Source organism: Diabrotica undecimpunctata, unplaced genomic scaffold (genome assembly GCF_040954645.1).
Source record: "Diabrotica undecimpunctata isolate CICGRU unplaced genomic scaffold, icDiaUnde3 ctg00002323.1, whole genome shotgun sequence".
Lineage (NCBI taxonomy): Eukaryota > Metazoa > Arthropoda > Insecta > Coleoptera > Chrysomelidae > Diabrotica > Diabrotica undecimpunctata.
Genome location: NW_027313486.1, coordinates 631 through 21,389, shown reverse-complemented (window position 1 = coordinate 21,389; position 20,759 = coordinate 631). Strand labels below are relative to the sequence as shown.

The 20,759-nt window shown below is 33.6% G+C and overlaps 1 protein-coding gene across 1 annotated transcript; it reads right to left on the bottom strand.

Annotated features, from left to right (window-relative positions):
- Window positions 1-8,627: 8,627 nt before the first annotated feature.
- On the bottom strand, window positions 8,628-16,945 carry LOC140431946 (cationic amino acid transporter 4-like). Its single transcript, XM_072519813.1, has 4 exons — window positions 16,905-16,945; window positions 16,487-16,815; window positions 16,252-16,413; window positions 8,628-8,964 (listed from the first exon to the last, which is right to left on the bottom strand). The coding sequence occupies exons 1-4, from the start codon at window positions 16,943-16,945 to the stop codon at window positions 8,753-8,755; spliced, it is 744 nt and encodes a 247-aa protein (XP_072375914.1). The 3' UTR covers window positions 8,628-8,752.
- Window positions 16,946-20,759: the final 3,814 nt, after the last annotated feature.

Here is a 20,759-nt window from a genome sequence, read left to right as displayed (position 1 = left end):
ACGCGCTATCTCAGAGTAAGAAGAACCTATCCGTCAGAGCTTAAAACAAGACAATAACTGATAACTTAAAGAAAATCAAACAAGACGTGATAAAAACAACATATGTTAATGACAAATGGAACATGGTACAGAAAACTTAATAAAGGCAGGAGAAAAGCTACTGCAGGACAAAAATAAGAAAAAAACAGAGATGGATGACTTCAGAAATCTTAGATCTAATGGAGGAAAGACGGAAACATAAAGGCAGGAGTACAGCAAAATACAAGGAACTACAGAGAGTGATGGGAAAGAAAATAAAAGAGGCCAAATCCACCTGGCCTTGCGAATCAATGCAGTGAAATAGAGGCATATGCTAAACAGTATGATAGCTTTAACATGCATAAGAAAATAAAGGAAATGATAAATACACTGAGAAAAAAGAAAAGATGCCCTTCTGAAAGACGCAAATGGAAAAAGCATTATAGAAATTAAAGAGAAATTAAAAAAATGGAAGACTTACATAACAGATCTGTTTGAGGGATAATCGACAAGAACCGGAAGAAATCGACAGCGAAACGGGGCCAGAGATCATAATAGAAGAAATCGAACAAGGCAATACGAAACGCAAAAAACGGAAAAACTGTAGGTCCAGACGAAATACCTGCGGAACTACTGAATATGTCTAGACGATGAAAACTCTACCTGTACTTTCTGGACCTATTTTAACGAGGTATATAAAACCTGGAAAAATCCCACAGGAATGGTTGGTGTCCACCTTTGTAGCAATACTAAAAACCGTATATGCCAAGATTGTTCAGACTATAGGACAATATCACTAATAAGCCATACCCTCAAAATATTTCCTAAAGGGTGATTCATGGAAGATTATATAGAAAACTAGAAGATGATATGGATGATTCTCAGTTTGGGTTCCGCAAGGGACTGGGAACGAGAGAGGCATTGTTTGCTTTTAATGTCCTCTCTCAAAGATGCCTTAGATATGAATTTAGATATTTATTCCTGTTTCATCGACTTCGAGAAGGCATTCGACAGGGTCCGACATGAAAAACTAATAGAAGTACTGAGGAAACAAAGATAATAGACAGACGAGACTTACGAATCATTATCAATCTGTATTGGAATCAAAAAGCCAATATAAACGATAGAAGAACAAAAGTCCGAAAATATAGATATAAAGAGAAGAGTAAGATAGGGCTGTGTTCTGTCATCATTACTGTTTAACGTGTACAGTGAAGCCATCTTCCAGGAAGCGATAGCGGATCTGGGTGATGGAATCTCTGTAAACGGGAAGAATAGTAAATAAACATAAGATTCGTTGATGACACCGTTATAATGCAGCAAAGCGACCACCCTGGGATCGCTACAAGAATTGGTAAATAGAAATTAACGATTATTGCATTAGATACGGACTAAAAATAAATAAGAGAAAAACTAAATTTATGATTGTCTCAAAAACGCACCATGGAAATGAAAGATTAATGATAGAGCAAACCCAAATAGAAAAAGTAGAGGACATATAAAATATCTGGGAACCTGGGTTGATGACAAAAATGACCATAAGCAGAGGAATCAAAGTCCGAATTGAAATTGCAAGGCAAGCATTTGTGAAAATGAAGACAATGCTTACCAACAGAGACCTTCAGTTTGCATCTTAGATTGAGGGCTCAAGATGTTACATATTTTCTATCTTACTATACGGAATGGAAGCTTGGACATTGAAGAAACAACACATAAGGAAAAATAGAAGCGTTCGAAATGTGGTGTTACAGAAGAATATTAAAAATTCAGTGGGGTTCAAAGGACCTACCAATGCTGAGGGTACTACGACGTCTAAATAAGGAGTTAGAAATTATGAACAGCATAAAAAAAAAAGAAAATTAGAATATTTGGGTCACATAACCAGAGGAGAAAAATATGAGCTGCTGAGAATTATTATGCAAAGAAGGATCCAAGGAAGAAGAAGCATGGGAAGAAGACGCATCTCCTGGCCTGAAGAACCTTAGAGAATGGTTTAACTGTAGTTCACTACAACTTTTCAGAGCAGCAGCCAACAAAGTGACCATAGCCGTTATGATATCGAACCTCCGATAGGAGATGGAACTTTAAGAAGAAGAACTATGATTGATCATATTGGGATCGCTGTTTATATCGTGGAGGCTATTTAAGTTAAGTGGAGGCGTAAAATTTTTGCACAAGGACCTCGTCTTAATGGCAATTTACTTTCAATATTGAAATTTGAAGAGAGCATGGGTTTCTGAAAGTTCATTTGTTTGACTTCAAAGATTTCGAAGAATTGTTCTCGATTTTTGACAGAAACGATTGAGTAAACAGAAAGCAGCTGCAGAAAAAACTATTCCAGCAACTTTTGGTTCGGCAGTAACGTTGGCATGTAGAGTTCTGGCATTTGGTGAATCGCTCTTTCACAGATGTGCCTAAAATATTTGAATCCATTCTACAATCTCTCAAAGAATTTGTAATACTTATTTTCTATCTTACTCTTACTCGATGGTAACAACATGCCCCCATTCGTCTCTGTTCTGAGCAATCTTCATCCAATTCTCCACGCCCATAGTTTTAAGGCCTCCTTCTATATTGTCCCTTCACCGGAGTCGAGGTCGTCCACGTGGTCTTCTTCCAATTTTGACTTCTTCCCACATAAGCATCGCTAAGGCGCCGTCTCTATTCTTTCGTCAGAATATCTTCTAAGGTGTCCTGCTCACCGGAGTATTCTGTACTTTATTTCTTTTAATATGTTAGCGTCTGGATATAGTTCTTCGAGCTCTTTGAGAGTTCTTATCCTGTATTGTCCTGCTGCTCCATCGGGCACACGCCCAAAGATCTTCCTTAGGATTTTTCTTTCTCAAACACGTAGTTGCTCTATGGCTCTTACACGGGTCGTATGACTGTTTTATATAGTTTTATCTTTGTATTTTTTATTTGTTTTGATTTTATAATTTTTGAAAGGCATAACGATATCTGTTGCGGCTCCTATTGTTTATTTCTTTGATCTGTTATTGTCTTCAGTTGCTGTTGTTTCAAGGTAGTTAAATTCTCTGACACACTCAAAGTTAAACTCGTCGATGATGATGTTCTGTCCAATTCTATCTTTGCTTGGGTTACTGAGGCTCATATGCATACATTTAATTTTGTTTTCATTGATTAAAAGCCCCACCTTTTCTGCTTCCTTTTCGAACCTGACGAGAGTCTCCTTCATTCTTCTAGTATGTAGCCGGTGTATTAGGGAACCATCATGGTGTACGCTTCGGCGAAAGGCGAAACGTAACAATTTGTAATCTAGCATATTAGTTTAGGCCGATTAAATCGTGTCTGCTTGTAGATCTACAATATAATAAATTATTGTCTCATTCTTTGTAGTTTTCTGCGGTTTTTTTATTCACTCCCCTTTATTTCTTCACTCGAGATAAAAAAGAGCCAATCAATGGACTCCTCATGACTTATGAGTGCAAAATAGGAAAACAAGCAAGTAACTTATCAAAAAGTGGAGGATAGTTTACACTACCGGTATTTATAGGCTTCCTCTTCTTGTTCTTCTTTAAGTGCCATATTCTTCCAGCGTGTCGACATTCATCTGTCATTTATTTGTAAATGCCCCTCTTTAGCAAGTGTAAAATGCCCCTCTTGTATATGTAGTTAAACAGGCTAGTAGGTCTAAAATTTTCTAGGTCCGTTCTATCTCCTTTTTTATGCAAAAGGATGGTTATAGCATTGTTCTATTCTTTGGGCACCGCTCTTTGCTGTAAACATACATAGATTAAACAGTTTTCTTAATTTATTTAATAGCATATCTCCTCCATTTACGATAGTTTCTATTACAATTCTATCCTCTCCTAGGGCTTTGTTATTTTTCATTTTTCTTAATGCTTGTCGAATTTCATCTACCTTTATCTCTGGCATTAGTTCGGAACATTGATTCATGATCTTCTCTGAAATGGCTGTTTGTATTCCTTTGATCTTCTTGTCTACTTCCATATAATTCCTCGTAAATCTACGAGATATTATTTCATTTTACTTGTTTCTTAATTTATGAATTTCGTATTTCCCAATCGTTAGTTTTCTACGTAGAACTTTTAGGCTGTTATTTTCTCTAAAGTGCGTTTAATATTATCGGTTTTACATTTCCTTAAATCTCTTCGCGGTTATTAGACCAATAATGACTGTTATGTATGCCTTTCATTTCTTTTCCGATGTTTTTATTTCTCCATATTGTTTAATTCAGGCAACCTGTGTCTCTGTTTGCTCTATTCACTTGATCTTCCACTTCTGCTTCGAGCTTTCCGTAGCTAGATAGTTTGATGCCTAGATATTAAAACTCCATAGCTATCTTAATTTTATTATTAACTGCCCCCCTTCTTGTATTAAGACTAATACCATACCAATCTTCAACTATGAAGTTCTTCAACTATGAAGTCTTTCTTTGTTCTGGACTACGTTTATGAGCTATTTTCTCTTATCAATATTTTGTAGATCGTCTTAAGGTTCACGAAACATAAATATGCCGGTTTGTTGTATTCTAGTGATTTCTCTTGCACTTGCCTCATTATAAATATAGCGATGCTGCATCATATTCCCCACCTGAAATCTTGTTGTTCTTCTGCTAGTGTTATAATTTCATTCCGTTTATTTATTACCATTGTGGTTGCTAATTTTAGTTTTGTGTTTAATAGGTCTCTGTAGGCCTCTGTAGTTCTTCGAATCCGATTTGTCGCCCTTTTTGAAGATTAGGAAACTTAATTTCCATTCTTGAGATAGTCAGATCTGGTCCTCCCTACTCAGGAGCTTATTCTTTTTCTTCTTCTTTTTCTACTTCTTGGAGGTCTTTCGATCTGTTTAATTCTGAAGCTGCCTTTGGTTAATTTCCTGGGAGGTAGATTGCAAACTATCCCTCCATCTTTTATGTGGTCTTCCGGGAGGTCTTTAACCGGGCGGGTTATTTTCTAGGGCAATTTTTGGGAGTCTATTCTCATCCATTCGTCTTACATGATTGTACCACATCTTCTTACGCTGCCTTCCCCATCTTACAATATCTTGAATTTTGCACTGCTCTCTGACGTTTGTATTTCTCACCCTGTCTCTTCTTTTTTTTCCCACTACTGTTCTTAGGGTTTTCATTTCGGCAACCCTTAGCATCTGTTTCGTTTTGTTGGTATCTTCGCGTACTTCTATGCCATATGTCATGATCGGTCGTATGCAAGTCTTTTAGATTCTAATTTTACTATCTGTGCGCATATACGGATTTGATCAGACTATCTCCCGCAGACATCCCGACAATGCGGATGCTTTGTTGATCTGACTCGTCAGGTCCTTTACTGGGGAGTTCATTCTGTATTCTGTTATCTCCTGATGATTTTGTATTTTTTAATTTCCTTAATGCTTCTTCTATCTCTCCTTTCTCAATGTTTATTTCTTCATTTGTTGTCACTTCTAGTGTTAGTGGTTCATTATCGTCAATTTTAGCAAATAAAGATCAAAGTAGTCTGTCGATGTTTTCTTTTTGAATCTGTCTCTTGTTTTTATTAGTTTGTTCATCTCCTTTCTTTGACCTCTGGTCATTGTTTGTGTTCCGCAGGAGTCGTGTTCCATCTGTTTTAAGTAGCTCTCCCAGCGTTCCCTTTTTATTTTTCTTACTAAAGTATTAATTTCATTAAGGATTAGTTTATAGTGGTGATATGCCTGTTGTGTTTGTTGTGTTCTGTATTGTAAAATTTCTTTCTTCTTTTCCTCACATTGGGTTTACCCTTCCTCTCTAAACCACCGGGTTTTCTTCTTTGATATGTTAGTGTTAGTTTCTTTTCTCTCTCTTTCTCTCTCCAAGTGTTTCTGTTACTGCGTTAATTATGATATTTTTTAATTTTTTTCAGCTTTCTTCTCTAATATCCTTTTCCTGAATAGTTATTACGTGGATTCCGTATTTAGTCCTTTGATTCTGATTTTTGTTGTTTTGTTTAATCAAGGTCATGATTTTATTGCTGAAGCATCCGGTAATTTACTTAACATTCTGGTGAAACTTTTCACTTTTTTTGCCTTATTTTATTTCCTATATCCATATTTATTAGGTTATAGTGGACAATACTATTATTTAGTTTAGCTATACATTGTTCTTCCATTTCATGAAGAATCTCTTATGTTCAAGTTTTCTTTGCAGCTCGCTTACTGTACTGAATTTGTTTCTCCCTTACAGTTTATAGGCAGTGGTTGTAATTATTTATATCTGAAGTTTCATCCGCAATCGGAAGACATTTAAGACTAAAAAAGACATCAAAAATCCAAAATGAAAATTGTTTGGGAGCAAAAATCTGTTCAGTTAACTAACCAATTTCCTGATAAAACGTGTATATTTATTATAAAAAATTTAAGAAACATTTAAGAGACTGCTAGATCAGAGATTATTAAGTATATCATGGACCGAATAGATAAGGAGGAAGTACTAAAGAAGAAAAGACAATTGATGATATACAGGGTGGTCCTTAAGTAATTGTACAAACAGAAACCGTAGATTCTACACTTTAAAATATTACGATTTAAGCCTACTTGCTTTAATAAAATGTTGATATTAAGAAAGATACAGGGTGTTAAAGTGGAAATTTAAAATTATATTTTTCGCTATAACTTTTACGTTTCTAAATATTTTTGCACAAAAATTTACAGTTGGATGCTTTTGTGTAGGATAAATTATAATTTTATACCTACTTTAATGTAACTAATAGAGGGCGCCACATATGCCACATGGTTGGCATAAATTTGCGCTTAACTTTTTCGCTTTTTAAGTTAGCTCTATTTGTGTTAAAGAATATTAAAGATACATTATTTTTACAAAGAAAAGGTATATTTGTTAGTAACCTGAAAATTTAACCGTTTTTGAGATAAAAGCATTTTTTAAGTCAATTGCACAATAATTCTTAGTTTGATATTTGTGCGGTAAAGCACTGGATACCTGTAGATAAGCATAATTCATAGTTTATTCTTATTAAAACAACTCAAAGATGATAATGTAACATCACAAAATGCTTTGTTATATGTGCTAAATATCTTATTGAAAAAAATATATTTCATCTTCTTCTTTAGGAGCCGTGTCCGTATTCAGACGTTGGCCGTCATCATGTTTACAATTTCCCTTTGCTATCGCTTCTTAAGTTTCTATAATGGCGTTTGATTACTTTTTCTCTATTGTAAAATGCTAAAAACCCAAAATATGTGGCTTATGCAAGATGATACACAACCACATTCTAGAGAGAAGGCAGTTAGAACTAACTTAAATACAACTTTTTTGAACGTTGGATTGGTCGTGGTAGTCATATTCCTTGGCAATGTGGTGAGATATTGATATAATTATTTAATTCATAAAAAATCCGAAAAGAATACTTATTGTTCATTAGGTGAACTGTTTACCCATTTTTATTAGGACAAATAGTAACTAGAGCACAGGTATTGAATAACACATATTATGTGTCCTGTTTCATAATCCTCTTGCTACAAATCTAACCTGAAAGACTCCGCATTTTTACAAAAACATCATCGTTGTCCTAATAACCGATATTGTTATAAATATAATAAATATACAGGCAATTTAGTTCAGCATAATATTATTTCGTTAGTAAATCATAATAGTCCATTTGTTCGAGATGTAATTATAGTTACTAGTAAGCTGTAACGTAATCATATGAATAAGTAATGTCATCAATATATTCATCCATTATACATTATAGCCACTACGTAGATCCGAATTTAATCCGCTTGATTTTGGAGTATGGAGCGCATTAAAACAACGTGTCTATAAGAATCCCATAAACATTCGCAACGAACTATGGGAAGAAATAAATACTGCAGCAGTTTCTTTAGAACCAATGATGCTATTTAATATGAGACGATCTTTTATGGAATATATTGGATATATTGATAATTAAAGAAAATGTAAACATATTTATATAACACTTACTTTGACAAAAAGTTATGTTATTGAGTTTAAAAATTTCTTAATTTGATTTGTAAACAAAATGCCTGGAGTAATTGCCTTAGATCAGAATTATGCAGCTGATTTTTAAAATGCAATTATCTCGAAAACTGTTGAGTTTTAAAGTTATTAACAAGTATACCTTTTTTTTGTCAAAATAATGTATCTTTAATATTTTTATTCCCAAATACAGGTATCTTAAAGAGCAAAAAAGTTAAGTGAAAATTTATAACACATATGTGGCATAATTGGCGCCCTCTATCAATTATATCAAAGTGTGCATCAAATTATAATTTCTCATATTTAAAAGTACCCAGCTGTAAATTTTTATACATAAATGTTTACAAACGTGAAAGTTATAGCAAAAAATAAAATTTTAATTTTGCACTATAACACCCTGTATATTTCTTAATATCAATATTTTATTAAAGCAATTTGACTTAAATCGTATTATTTTAAAGTGTAGAATCTACTGTTTCTTTTTGTACAATTACTTAAGGACCACCCTGTATATGATGTAAATTAGAGATATAGAAGCAATTAGAATTTTTACAACCATGCAGCTAAATACTTAAAAAATGAAATATTAGAACAAACAAGAACAAGAAATTAAAAACAATATTATTTGCTTCATTATTAAATAAATGATCTACGATTATATATAGCAACATATACAAATATAAATGTTCAAAATGTTTTGTGAATTATTCTAAGTCCAAACGAGTACTTTCTTTTAAAATAAAACAAAGGAATCCTTTATATATCAACCTGATCTAACTGTTTTTATTCTGTGCTATCTTCTTCGTCAATAATGGCTCCTCTATCTCCATGAGATGTTGTTCTCCTGGTTAAAGCACCTTTAATGGCTTGAGTTCTGGTAGTCGAGCCCCATTTCTCCTTGCCAGCTTCAGAAGACGTCATCAGTATAGAGTAGGATGAGTTTGCTTCACCTTCTTTGCTGTGATGGATTCCGTATAGGAAGTAGACTAGCATTCCTATAAAATATATAACCACATGGATTTAGATCAGAAATATATTGCACTCATAGACATATAAGATCTAGACTGTGCATTACAATTTAATGGAAGGAGTTTATCAACCACGTGACCTTCTCACTGCCAAACTTTGAAATTATATTATATATTAATTAAAAATTGTAAATATTTCTAGAAAATCGAAATTAGTAAATTTTAACTTCATCGAATCAATAAAATCTGTACCAAAAATACGTAATTTTAAAAATAAAATTTCTTTTTATTACATGCAGTATTTTGTTCACGATTTTTCCGAGCCACATATTTCAGACAAAATAATTAACAATAAAAAAACATTCAAAAACGTTCAAGATACTATTTGATATATTTCGAGTTGACGGAATATCTTTTTTGGGCTGTCTAGGTTTTGAATCGAAATTGTTAGAATCATTTTGATAAAAATGTTCACTACATATAAGTGCATTACCCACCCATCGCACAAATAACTCAATTCTATAGTAGGATCGTTTTAGCCTGTCGCATAAGTAATAAAAGTGTCTGTTCAGATTTGCCTCAGGTAGTCAGCGGTTCTCAAATTAAAAATGTACGGTTTTCTTAATTTGATAATACATTAGGGATTTTTTAATAAAATAACTTTGTATTATGTTTTATAATAATTGAATATCATAATGTAAATTGATAAACATTGAGTATGAAATATACAGGGTCATTCACGCAACATGTTGGTTAAAAGTTTTCAAAGTTCTGGTCGTCACTGGTTTCTGCAAACTTGGAATAATGGGTAATGCAAAGTATTCTCCATTTTTTAAATATTTGCATTCTTCTAGCACTTCCGGTTGTACCGGAAGTCGCCATTAAGTTTCCTATTTTAAATAGAAACTGTGCCTTTTGTTATTTTTTTTAGAATCTACGTAAAATTCTGGATCGATTTTTATTGGGATACCATTCTCGAAAAAATAGCCGTTTTTGAGATATTTAAAGTTTTTGAAAAATTTTTCATATTACACATGCAACTTCAAAAATTAATATTGTGGTTAATATTTATGCTGAAAAAACAAAAATTCTTTTTCAGCGTGTACTAAACTCTATTTTTATTTAAGCATAAAAAAATTTGCCAATGTTAATACTGGGTGTTCAAAATTTTTCTGCACCAAGTGCAGTCGAGAGTGAGCAAGCATCGAATCCTTTCATCCGTCGTCTAATACCCAGTCATTCGTCCAGTCATGTCCTTAATCTACCTTACTTGCTAATCTAATTTTTTTGGTGCTTGCATTCAAGAGCGTCGTGCGGCGTGCCTCCTGCTATCTCCTGCATGCGGTTTTTGTTTTATTTTTTTTTTTGTGGTTGGTACCCTTTTGTGTTAATTTTTCTATCTACGTCTTAATCTATGGACAGGTATCATCACTATCTGACTCGCTATCCGATTCATCTGAATCTTCATCATTACGAATAATTATAGGTCTTACTTCATCAATAACTTGTTCTATTTCATATGACTCTAAAATTTTTTTTTCAGTATGCTGAATACATTTCCGCCATTGTTCCTCATTGACTTGGTTTAGTGTATCTTACCAGAGTTGTAAAACGCTGGCTTCGTCGGTGGTCTTACATGCATGTTTATCATAGTAGTTTTTAGTGATGCCCCACACCAATTCAATTAGATTGTACTTGCAGTGATATGGTGGTAGTCTTAGGACCTCATGACCATATTTTAGTGCCATTTGGTCAACGACAAATTTTTTCTCAGTAATGTGTTCTTTGCACTTATTTAATAATTCAGCTTTTAAAACTAGATGTTCGTGTTCTATATTTTTCTCCGACAGCCACTTTCTTAAGTCTTCTTTTTTCCAGCAGCTTGTGGGAAACTTTTCCTCCTCTCTGGTGTGATACGAAGCATTGTCTAAGACTATTAATGACGGATTTTCCAGATTTTTCAATAATTTTTCCTCAAACCAATGTTCAAAAATATCGGCGTCCATATTTCCGTGGTAATCATCAGTTTTTTTTGTCGAAGAAAATATAAGACTAGCATTGGGTATAAAACCTTCCGTATTTTCTGCATGCAATATAATATATCTTTTGCCATTACTCGCACTAGTACTCGAATAGCATTTGGTAGAATCATCTTGCCAGGATGATTTGGTATTATTTCCTTTCGCAAAAATCCATGTTTCGTCAAGAAACACAAATTGTCTGGCAAATTCGGAATTCTTGTTTTTTAAATAGTTTCTTATAAATTTCCACCTTTTTGCAACAACATTGGACAGCTCGCACAACACTTTACGATTATTGGTTTTTTTTTTGTATCTAAAACCCATAGCTTTTAATACTTTTGATAAACTGGTCAAACCCATATCACAAAGTTCTCTGTCCTTTATTTTTTGAATAAGTGTCTTTCTTGTAACATGTTCTTTTACTTTGTACATGTCATAAATGAAATTTCTGATTGAGATTTTAATACCTTGTGGCAAGTCGAGGGTTTTCGGATGCAAACGAATCCTTTTATTTTCCTTACTTAATTCCTCTTCACTCATTTTGCGAACTCTTTGCAAGGTCCGTTCTGAAATTCCACAAGTTGCACTTGTCCTTTTTTGAACTGCCAGTACTGATGTAATTGGTCCCATGTTGATTTTTTCTAAAGTAAAATAATTTTCCACTTTCAACACAATTCGACGCTCACTCGGAGATAAAAACTTATATTTAGGTGTTCTATCGTTTTCTTGTACGTTATCCATTGTCACTATTGAAAACCGGCGATCGTTGAATACTAATAGCGAGATTTTTCGGAGCTCTCTGAATCTATACATGAAAGGGCGAGGCATCGGTGGCAGGGCGCGTCAGTCATTGGCCGATGAGTCCGGTCAATGGAGAGCCTCGACTCCGCAGACTGTTTACTATTTTTGCAAATGTAACAACTAAAATTATCCAGTTATGCGACCGCAAGGAATGGATGCACTCCTCGAGACAATTTTATTTGAAATAAAATTATAAAAGTTTTTTCAATAAATTATCATCACAAAGCATTCAATTTGCGTTTTCTCACGATGTATAAAAAAATTGTTTTGGTAGCGCTGATTTATCCTCAAGTACCACAGACCAGTAGGAGGATCGGTACCACAAAGCAGGTAGAAAAGGGAAAGCATAACAGAGTGGCTGTAACTAGAGTCATAAATTATTTTTCGGGCGTTAATCCAAAATATGACAGGGTAAAACGACTTCACTTTAGCAGAACTTAACATAAAAACTAGACTTATCACAACTATCAACCAAAATGTACTGAGATATTTTGAACATATAACTAGAAGAGGAGAAAGCATGGAGCGAATGATAGTTGAAGCTAACGTAGCGAGTAAAAGATCCAGAGGAAGATCTCCAGTACGATGGTCGGACCAAATAAAGGATATGACTGGTTACTCATTCTCCGAAGCAAAACAACATGCAAAGGAGAAAGATAATTGGACAGAAATAGTCAAACAAATTACAAGACGCCACTACATCCTTACGAAGGAGAAAAGATTGAGGAGGAGGATCAGTGCATTATTGAAAAAGATTGTTTTTCCAACTCCACTAATCCATTTGTTGTGTAATTCTGATTCGTAATTGTGTATGACTTAGCAAATGCGAATTACATAATAATTGATTATATTTATATTAAAAATTAAACAAATTTTTAGAAATACTATTTTTCTAAATATTATTCAAGATTATCAATGGCTCATTTATGGAATGATCCATTTATATACACACTTGATTGCTCTTTTTCACAAATGTAACACTTCTTGACCATTTTCAAATTCAAATAAAATGTTCGAGAAAATAATCATTTATACATATTGTTATAAATAAAGGTAATGTTTACATGTTATGTAGTGGGAAGGTCACGTGGTCGATAAACCACGCCATCTGTTTTCTCTGTCGCACTTGGGGAACGGGTTAAGACTGCAGCGCGCAGTCTATAGTAGAAGCCACAGTTAGAATGCAGTGCAGATAACACAGCCGACCACGTTGCCGGTTTGCCCAGAGCGGCGCATCAGGACCGGATTTAAGAATTATAGCACTGGAATATACGCACACACAACAATTGCCTACGGTTGTATAAAAGATTATCATTATTGTTTCAACTAAAGCATAATTCAACCATCGATGTATAAATAACAAAACTACATTATCGAACTAAACAATAATATAAAGAAAAATACTATAAAAAAGTAAAATATATCAAAAACTCATTGTCGATAGCTTATCTATATTTATCAATTTTCAATAGTAAACACATTCCATTGTAACACAGTCTTTGAGAAATAAAAAGATCATTATAAAGTCATTACGAGAAGCGAATAAGTTTTAATCGCTCCATTGTCCACGCAAAGTAAACATGTCTCTTTGTCGATTTAGGTATTGGCCATTAGACCAAAAACTTGTAGACGAAAGCTATGAAAGCTTAGTTCTATTTCATTTTCGCAAGCGGATGAAAGTACCTACATCATGGAGCCGTTGCCAGTATCTGTCGTGAATTGCAACCAGAGTATGACTCTTAGTCTGCAAGTAAAACGTATGAACTATAAATGTATTGAACTATCATCTTAACTTAAAATATGGTGACAGCTTGACTATTATTGTGGTAAAAGTTTCGAAAATGTGCGGTGTGAGTGTTCGCAAAATTTATGACATCCGCGAAGACGCCCAGCAAGGCGAACTGAAACCGATACAAAAAAGGAAGAAAAACAGTTTCCAGTCCAATTCAGGTGAGAATACTTACGAAGAGGGAGTGAAATGTGAATAAGAAAAATTTCCCAAAATTTTTTTTTGAAAACATACCACCAACCGTCGATAGCATAATTAACAGAGTGAAGGATGATGAGGACCTACCATCTTTTTCAAAAACCACATTTGGTATTCTACTAAATGATATGGGTTTTGAATATGGTAAAAGAGGTCGAGATTCGATAATGATGGAAAGAAAAGATATCATATCCTGGAGACACAAGTACTTCAGACAAATAAAAACATTGAGGAACAAGGATAATGTAAACCTTGTTTATACCGATGAGTCTTGGACTAACGAAGGTGCTTCAATCAAAAAGGAATGGAGGGACACAACGATCAAGAATCCACGAGATGCCATCATAAAAGGGCTCTCTACTGGACTGAAGACAAATCAAGAATTGGCTAATCGAAAAGAACATTTTCTTCGAGGAAAATTACCTAAAAACTGAATTACTGGATACTGTGGCCGCATTTAGAGACGAGTACGACAAGTACAGAATTGAAACAATTGCGGAAAAATGTGGCGTTAAGATTTTGAGACTCCCGCCTTACCATTGCGAGCTGAACCCGATTGAGATGGTGTGGAGTCAAGTAAAAATGTATGTGGCTTCAAACAACGTCGATGCAACAAATGCATATGCTCATGAACAAGATTTGGAATGATGAAAAGATCCCTAATGATTGGTAAACCGAGATTATATGCCCAATCTGTAAAAAAGGGGATAAACTGAAATGCGAAAATTATCGCGGCATAACCCTCTTGTGCACGGCGTACAAAATTTTTACTTACATACTAAACAAACGACTCCAACAAATAACTGAAAATATTGTCGGGGAATATCAAACCAGTTCCGACAAGGAAGATCTACAACTGACCAACTATTCACAGTGAAAAAAATTTTAAACAAATCTTGGGAATACGACATTGACTTCCACAACATATTCATAGATTTCAAACAAGCCTACGACTCAATTAATAGGAACAAGTTATATCAAATATTGCAGAGCTTTAATATCCCCCAAAAATACATCCGACTGGTAAAAACAACAATGGTTTCGTCTATAGCAACTGTCAGAGTACAAAATGAGCTCACTGAAAACTTTACAATAGTCCAAGGATTAAAGCAAGGAGACGGGCTGGCGCCGACACTATTCAGCCTGACCTTGGAATATGCGATAAGGCAGCTGAATATAGCACGATGATATCAGCATCATGTCTCGCAGAACAGAAGAGGCGGCAGAAATATATTCACAATTAAAAACAAAGGCAAAAGAGACCGAACTAGAAATAAATATTCAAAAGACAAAAAATTTAACACAGGCAAGAGCTAGGGGAAACAGACTCACATTTGAATTAGAGGACGATATTGAAACGGTAGAAAGTTTCACATATTTAGGAGTTGCATTAAACACGGATGGAACAGAAGAACCAGAAATCCAAAGAAGAATAGTAAAGGGAAACAAAGCTTATTTTTCACTCGATCATGTATTCCGCTCCAAAAACACACACTGGAGATCGAAAATCAGGGTCTACAATTATCAGACCAATAGTATGTTATGCATGCGAGACATGGGTGATGACAGAAGAGACAAAAAGAACACTGGAAATCTTCGAAAGAAAAGTCCTAAGAAAGATATTTGGACCTATTAACGAAAACGATATATGGAGATCCAGGTACAACCATGTACCAGGTACATCCAGGTACTACCAACTAATTTAGATATGGATTGCGATTAATATTCATTAACGAGAAATATCTCAGATTTAATGCTCATTTGTTTTTTTAGTACTGTACGTACAGTACATATCAGATATGATCTTCTCGTATTTTATGTATATATATTTATCATGTCGTATAGGGAAAACTACTTTTATTTTTTTGTATATATGTATATAAGTATTTACGAGGTAGTAGATATTTTATGTATACAGGCATTTTTTATAGAATTAATTTGTTTTTTTTGTTTATTCTTTTATTTAACTCAGTTAAATTATTGAGAAAAATTTTTTGAAACGAAGCGCGTACGGTTCTGATTTCTCAGTCTATTGCCAAACTACCATACACCTACCACTGTACCGACATGAGCGGCATTGCTGCGCACCTTAAGACCAACACTGCATTCTAACTGTGGCTTCTACTGTGGGTATTATACATAGACATATAATACAAGATAGACTGACTGCTGCAATACAGTCACGTTCCGCCAGTGCGGCAGAAAAAACTGACACAAACAGTCCCTGCATTTCTGTCAAATGAGCTAGACTTATCGACCACGTAAACCTTCTCACTGGTCATTTAGATCACATGGTCGATAAACGTGGCAAATTAGAAAGATATGTAGGGTCTGCTCTGTTTCAGTTTTGTCTGTCGCACTGGAGGAACTGGCTGGTATTGTAACGATCAGTTTATCGTGTACTATATTTCTATGGTAATATATATCTATGCACCTAACCTAACCTAATGTAGAATCATAGAACTGAGACTCTTTGGTATGTTGTTCTCACTACTAATTTCTTACCTACAATCATCCACACGAAGAATCTTAGCCAAGTCAGGTAATTCAGGTGTACCATAAATTCGATGTTACACAAAATACTGATAGCAGGTAGTATTGGTACCATAGGAACCTTAAATCTTAGGCCGGTGGTGCTCTGGTGGTGAGCTATAATCACCAGCAAACCTAGAAAGCAAAATGTGTATATTCTAATCATCTAGTAACGCAATGAAACTTGTCAAATAACCTATATACTCACATCCTGCCATAATAAGGAGGAAAAAGGAAGCCAAAGCAACAGTCCACCAAATACCATTTTTAATATCAGTCGTTGACACTTGAAATAGTACACAGAGGGCGCAGCAGAACGAGGTGTAAATAAAAACGGCACCGGTAACAACTGATCCAGGCTCGCAGTTACCGAAAACAGGCCCTAACCAGCTGTATTGTACTCTGAGTGTTCCTGTCAAGTTGACTATTTCTGAAACAGGCGTAGGTGTCATATCTGACGCGGTGCTCGACAAATCGGAAGTGGGGCTTGGAGCTGGCGGTGGTTTTGCTACGGTGGTTTCGAAACTAGGCCGATATCTACAGAATAAACAATATTTTAAGTTTTCAGACTGTAATATATATTTGAGCAAATGATATTGAATAGAAATATAGATATTTTGCTCTACAATAAAGAGGATAAACTGACATCTGGAGAAGTAGAGATCATTGTTTAATTAAGTTAGGTGTTTAAACTTTTCACAACAGTAATAGCAACGAAATTATATTCGAGGAATTTAACTTGATTATCCCTGGTGTGGCCAACTTATTATAAAAGATTTTTTGCAAAAGTTTAAGTTAAAATTACAATACCTAATTAACTGGCCTACAAATTTAAATTACTCAAATAATCACATAGAAATATTAATAGTTAGAACTGACAAAAAACCAACCAGTTTCAGCTAGTAGTAAAGGTCCGGTATTATGTGAAGGGCTTGAGGGAAAAAGGTAACAAGCCACATAAATCTAAAAAATTAGATTTCCTCTAAAAGATACCTGCAAGTGTGCAACGAAACTGCTGATCAATTATTTCAGCTATTGATAAAGAGATGGCGCCTCTATACGCGAATTTCTTTCTTAACAATTGCCAAAATTAAGAACTTTTTGGTTAGAAAAGGAACATGCCACATGCGATTTTCAAGATGGATGACTATAAATTACGCCGAGCTAAAAGAAAAGTTGATTTTGAGAGTAGTAGTGGAAGTGAATTCTCTGATTTTGATTCAGATGACGATCTGAATGATAAAGATTACAGTGTTACTGACAGTGACTGTTCAACAGAAGGAGTTACACATATATTGGTAAGTTTATTTCTATGCGCCTTATTCCGTTTTTTAGCAAAAGATTTTGTTATTTTTAAGCTTAATATAAAATTTCATATTTTACCCATGTATCGAAATATGTATTGTTGCCTTTACGTACAATACGTCTACATAACGCAGTAATGTTGTGTAACTACAATGTGTACTGCGTTTTATCTCCGGCTGCAGTATTTTTGTTCATATGCCTAGCAGAATTTCTACAAAAAATGTGTGTGGCTTATTACTAGACTTCGGCAAATATGCATATTGCATATTTTGCATATTGTGCATATTTTGTGCAAATATTTCATATTTTGGCATATTTGTATAAAAGTTTGCATAAAGTGCATAAAAGTTCAGATTTTTATACTGTATTTGAAAATTTTTAAACATACCAATTTATTTCAATTCTTGTATAAAATTTTGTAGTCATTTTAATCAAGAAATGATCTAAGTACGTAATCTCTACAGGTACAAAACATTTACAATTTCAAAGAAGATCAATTTAAGTAGCCCTCAACATTCTTAGAAAGTCTCGGTCACTGAGGCATTCAGTTATTGGATAATCGCTAAGGGTTCGCTCATTTGCATTTTATGATCTAATCCCCAAATCTATTTACAATTTATTGTATCTTAACAGCAGGTAAACGGCTAATAGTTTTGTTCCAAATTTAGGGATTTTCCAAAATTTCCCAGTTTAATTGAATTAGGTACCTAAACATTTCTAATTTGATGCTCAGATTTGTAAATCATTTTTTGTTTTGATATTCAAAGCGTAAACACTTGTTCTGCGTAACAAAAAGGAAGATTGTGATTTTATAATGCCTAAAACAACCAGTGCTTCAACTTGGATTAAACCTTATAAAGAGCTGTCTATGGATATGGGAAAAATCTACTGTTCAGTCTGTGGCAAAATTGTAAGTATCTAATATTTTCTATTAAATATCTAATATTTCATACATACATTTGGTGTTTCCAAATGACACTTACAACGTTTGACTGTAGATACTTCTCGAAAAATTGAACAAAACGATATAGTTAATGAGGGGTCAAACTTATTTACTTTTCGAGATACAGGGTGTTAAAATTAAAAAAAATTAAATTCTTTTAGTTAATAACAACAATAACTTTAAAACCAATAAACGTATTTACTTGAAATTTAGTACTCGTAGGTTGTTTTTAAATGAAAAATAGCTTCCTTTAACTCTGAGATAGCGCGTGGTACAATACAATGGTGTGTATTTAGAAAAATTTTTCACCTTTACTTTTTTTTATGAAGTCAGCTATTCTAAAACACAATTATTTTTATTGTAATTGAATTAACAAAAAAAAAACTTTTGTTGAATTTTAAAATAAGTTATATGATGTACTAATGGTTAGTAACAAAAACTAATTTGTGGATTAATACTGCATTTAAAACACTTAGCGAGTGTTTTTTTTTTCCAAACCAGTTATTTGATTAACCAAAAACACCTTGTATATATTTTAAACGTTGGGTTAAAATAAAGGTTTTTATTTTTATTTATAGATAGCATGTGAGAAGAAATTTCAGATAGACCAACATGTGAGAACTGCTTCACACATTGCAAAAATAGGAAAAATAGGAGGAAAACATCAAACTTCAATGGCTAAATGTTTCCAATCTACTTCAAAAAAATTAGATGAGCAAGAAACGTTTAATGAAGACTTGTGTCGCGCATTAGTGTCTGCAAACATACCGCTTTCAAAATTAGCAAATGTAAATTTTAGTTCGTTTCTAAAAAAATATTGTGATATTGTATCCAAGTGATCGGTCTCTAAGAAGAAATAATGTGAACGGGCTATACTCGTCGGTGTTAATTAATATTAAGGAAGAAATTGCAGATAATTATTTTTACATATCTGTAGACGAAACCACTGATTCCTCAGGAAAGTATATTGCTCATTTATTGATTGGTGTTCTTAAAGAAGATACCTTACCAAAATCTCATCTTATTTCATGCCAGCAACTTGAGAAAACAAATGCTTTAACAATTTCGCGTTTTATACAAGAAACATTAGCAACTTTTTTCTTCCGACAACTATTCCTTCTAATAAATTACTGCTTATTTTATCGGATGCTGCTCCTTATATGGTGAAAGCAGGACAAAATTTAAAAATATTTTTCCCAGATTTAATACATGTTACTTGTGTAGCGCATGGATTAAACAGAGTTGCAGAGGAAATACGAAAAAAGTTTCCTCTTGTAAATACCATGATATCCAGTGTCAAAAAAGTATTTCTTAAATCTCCTATAAGAATTCAACTTTATAAAGAAATGCTACCTAACATTCCTCTTCCACCACAACCTATTTTAACGCGATGGGGAACATGGTTAGAAGCAGCTAATTTTTATGCAGATCATTTTGTTAAAATAAAGAACATAATTGATACGTTAACAGATGAAAGTTCCCAATCTCTTTTGGATTCTAAACAAACTTTTCAGAGTAACTTGCTTCAACAAGAACTTTCATTTATAAAATCAAATTTTAGTTTTGTTCAAAAAACAATTACTCAGTTAGAATCACCAAAACTGTCATTGTTCGAAAGTACAGCATTAATAAAAGAATTTGCGTCATGTTGTCGGAACGTTAGAGGTAATATTGGAAAAGATATTTTAAAAAAATTTGAAGCTACTATGGAAAAAAATAAAGGTTACCATATTCTTTCTGAAGTAGTCAGTGTTCTAGCTGGAAATATTTCGGAAACAATTAATTTAGAACCAAATGTTTTGGTTAGTTTGAAAAATGCTCCCGTTACATCAGTTGATGTTGAACGAAGTTTTTCCATATATAAATATAAAAGTTTTTGTTAGAAAATTTTGAACACCACTTGGTCATTTATTGTTACCATAATTCTAAATAAGTTTATTCATACTTAAAAATGATGTAGTTACTTAAAATAAATGTAAATCTTAATGAATAGTAGGAAATATTTAGTTATGTACACTTTTTTTTTTAAATAAAATTGTTACTATTTTACGATTTTTTTATTTATTTGTATGCATATTTTGTAAAATATTTGCATATTTTCGGGTAAACACGTGCATATTTATGCGCATATTTTCTACATTTTTATTTGCATATTTGCCGAAGTCTACTTATTACCTTATTGCAAAAAATTATACATCTTTTTTTTTTCAGGACGAAAATGAGTCCAACGATC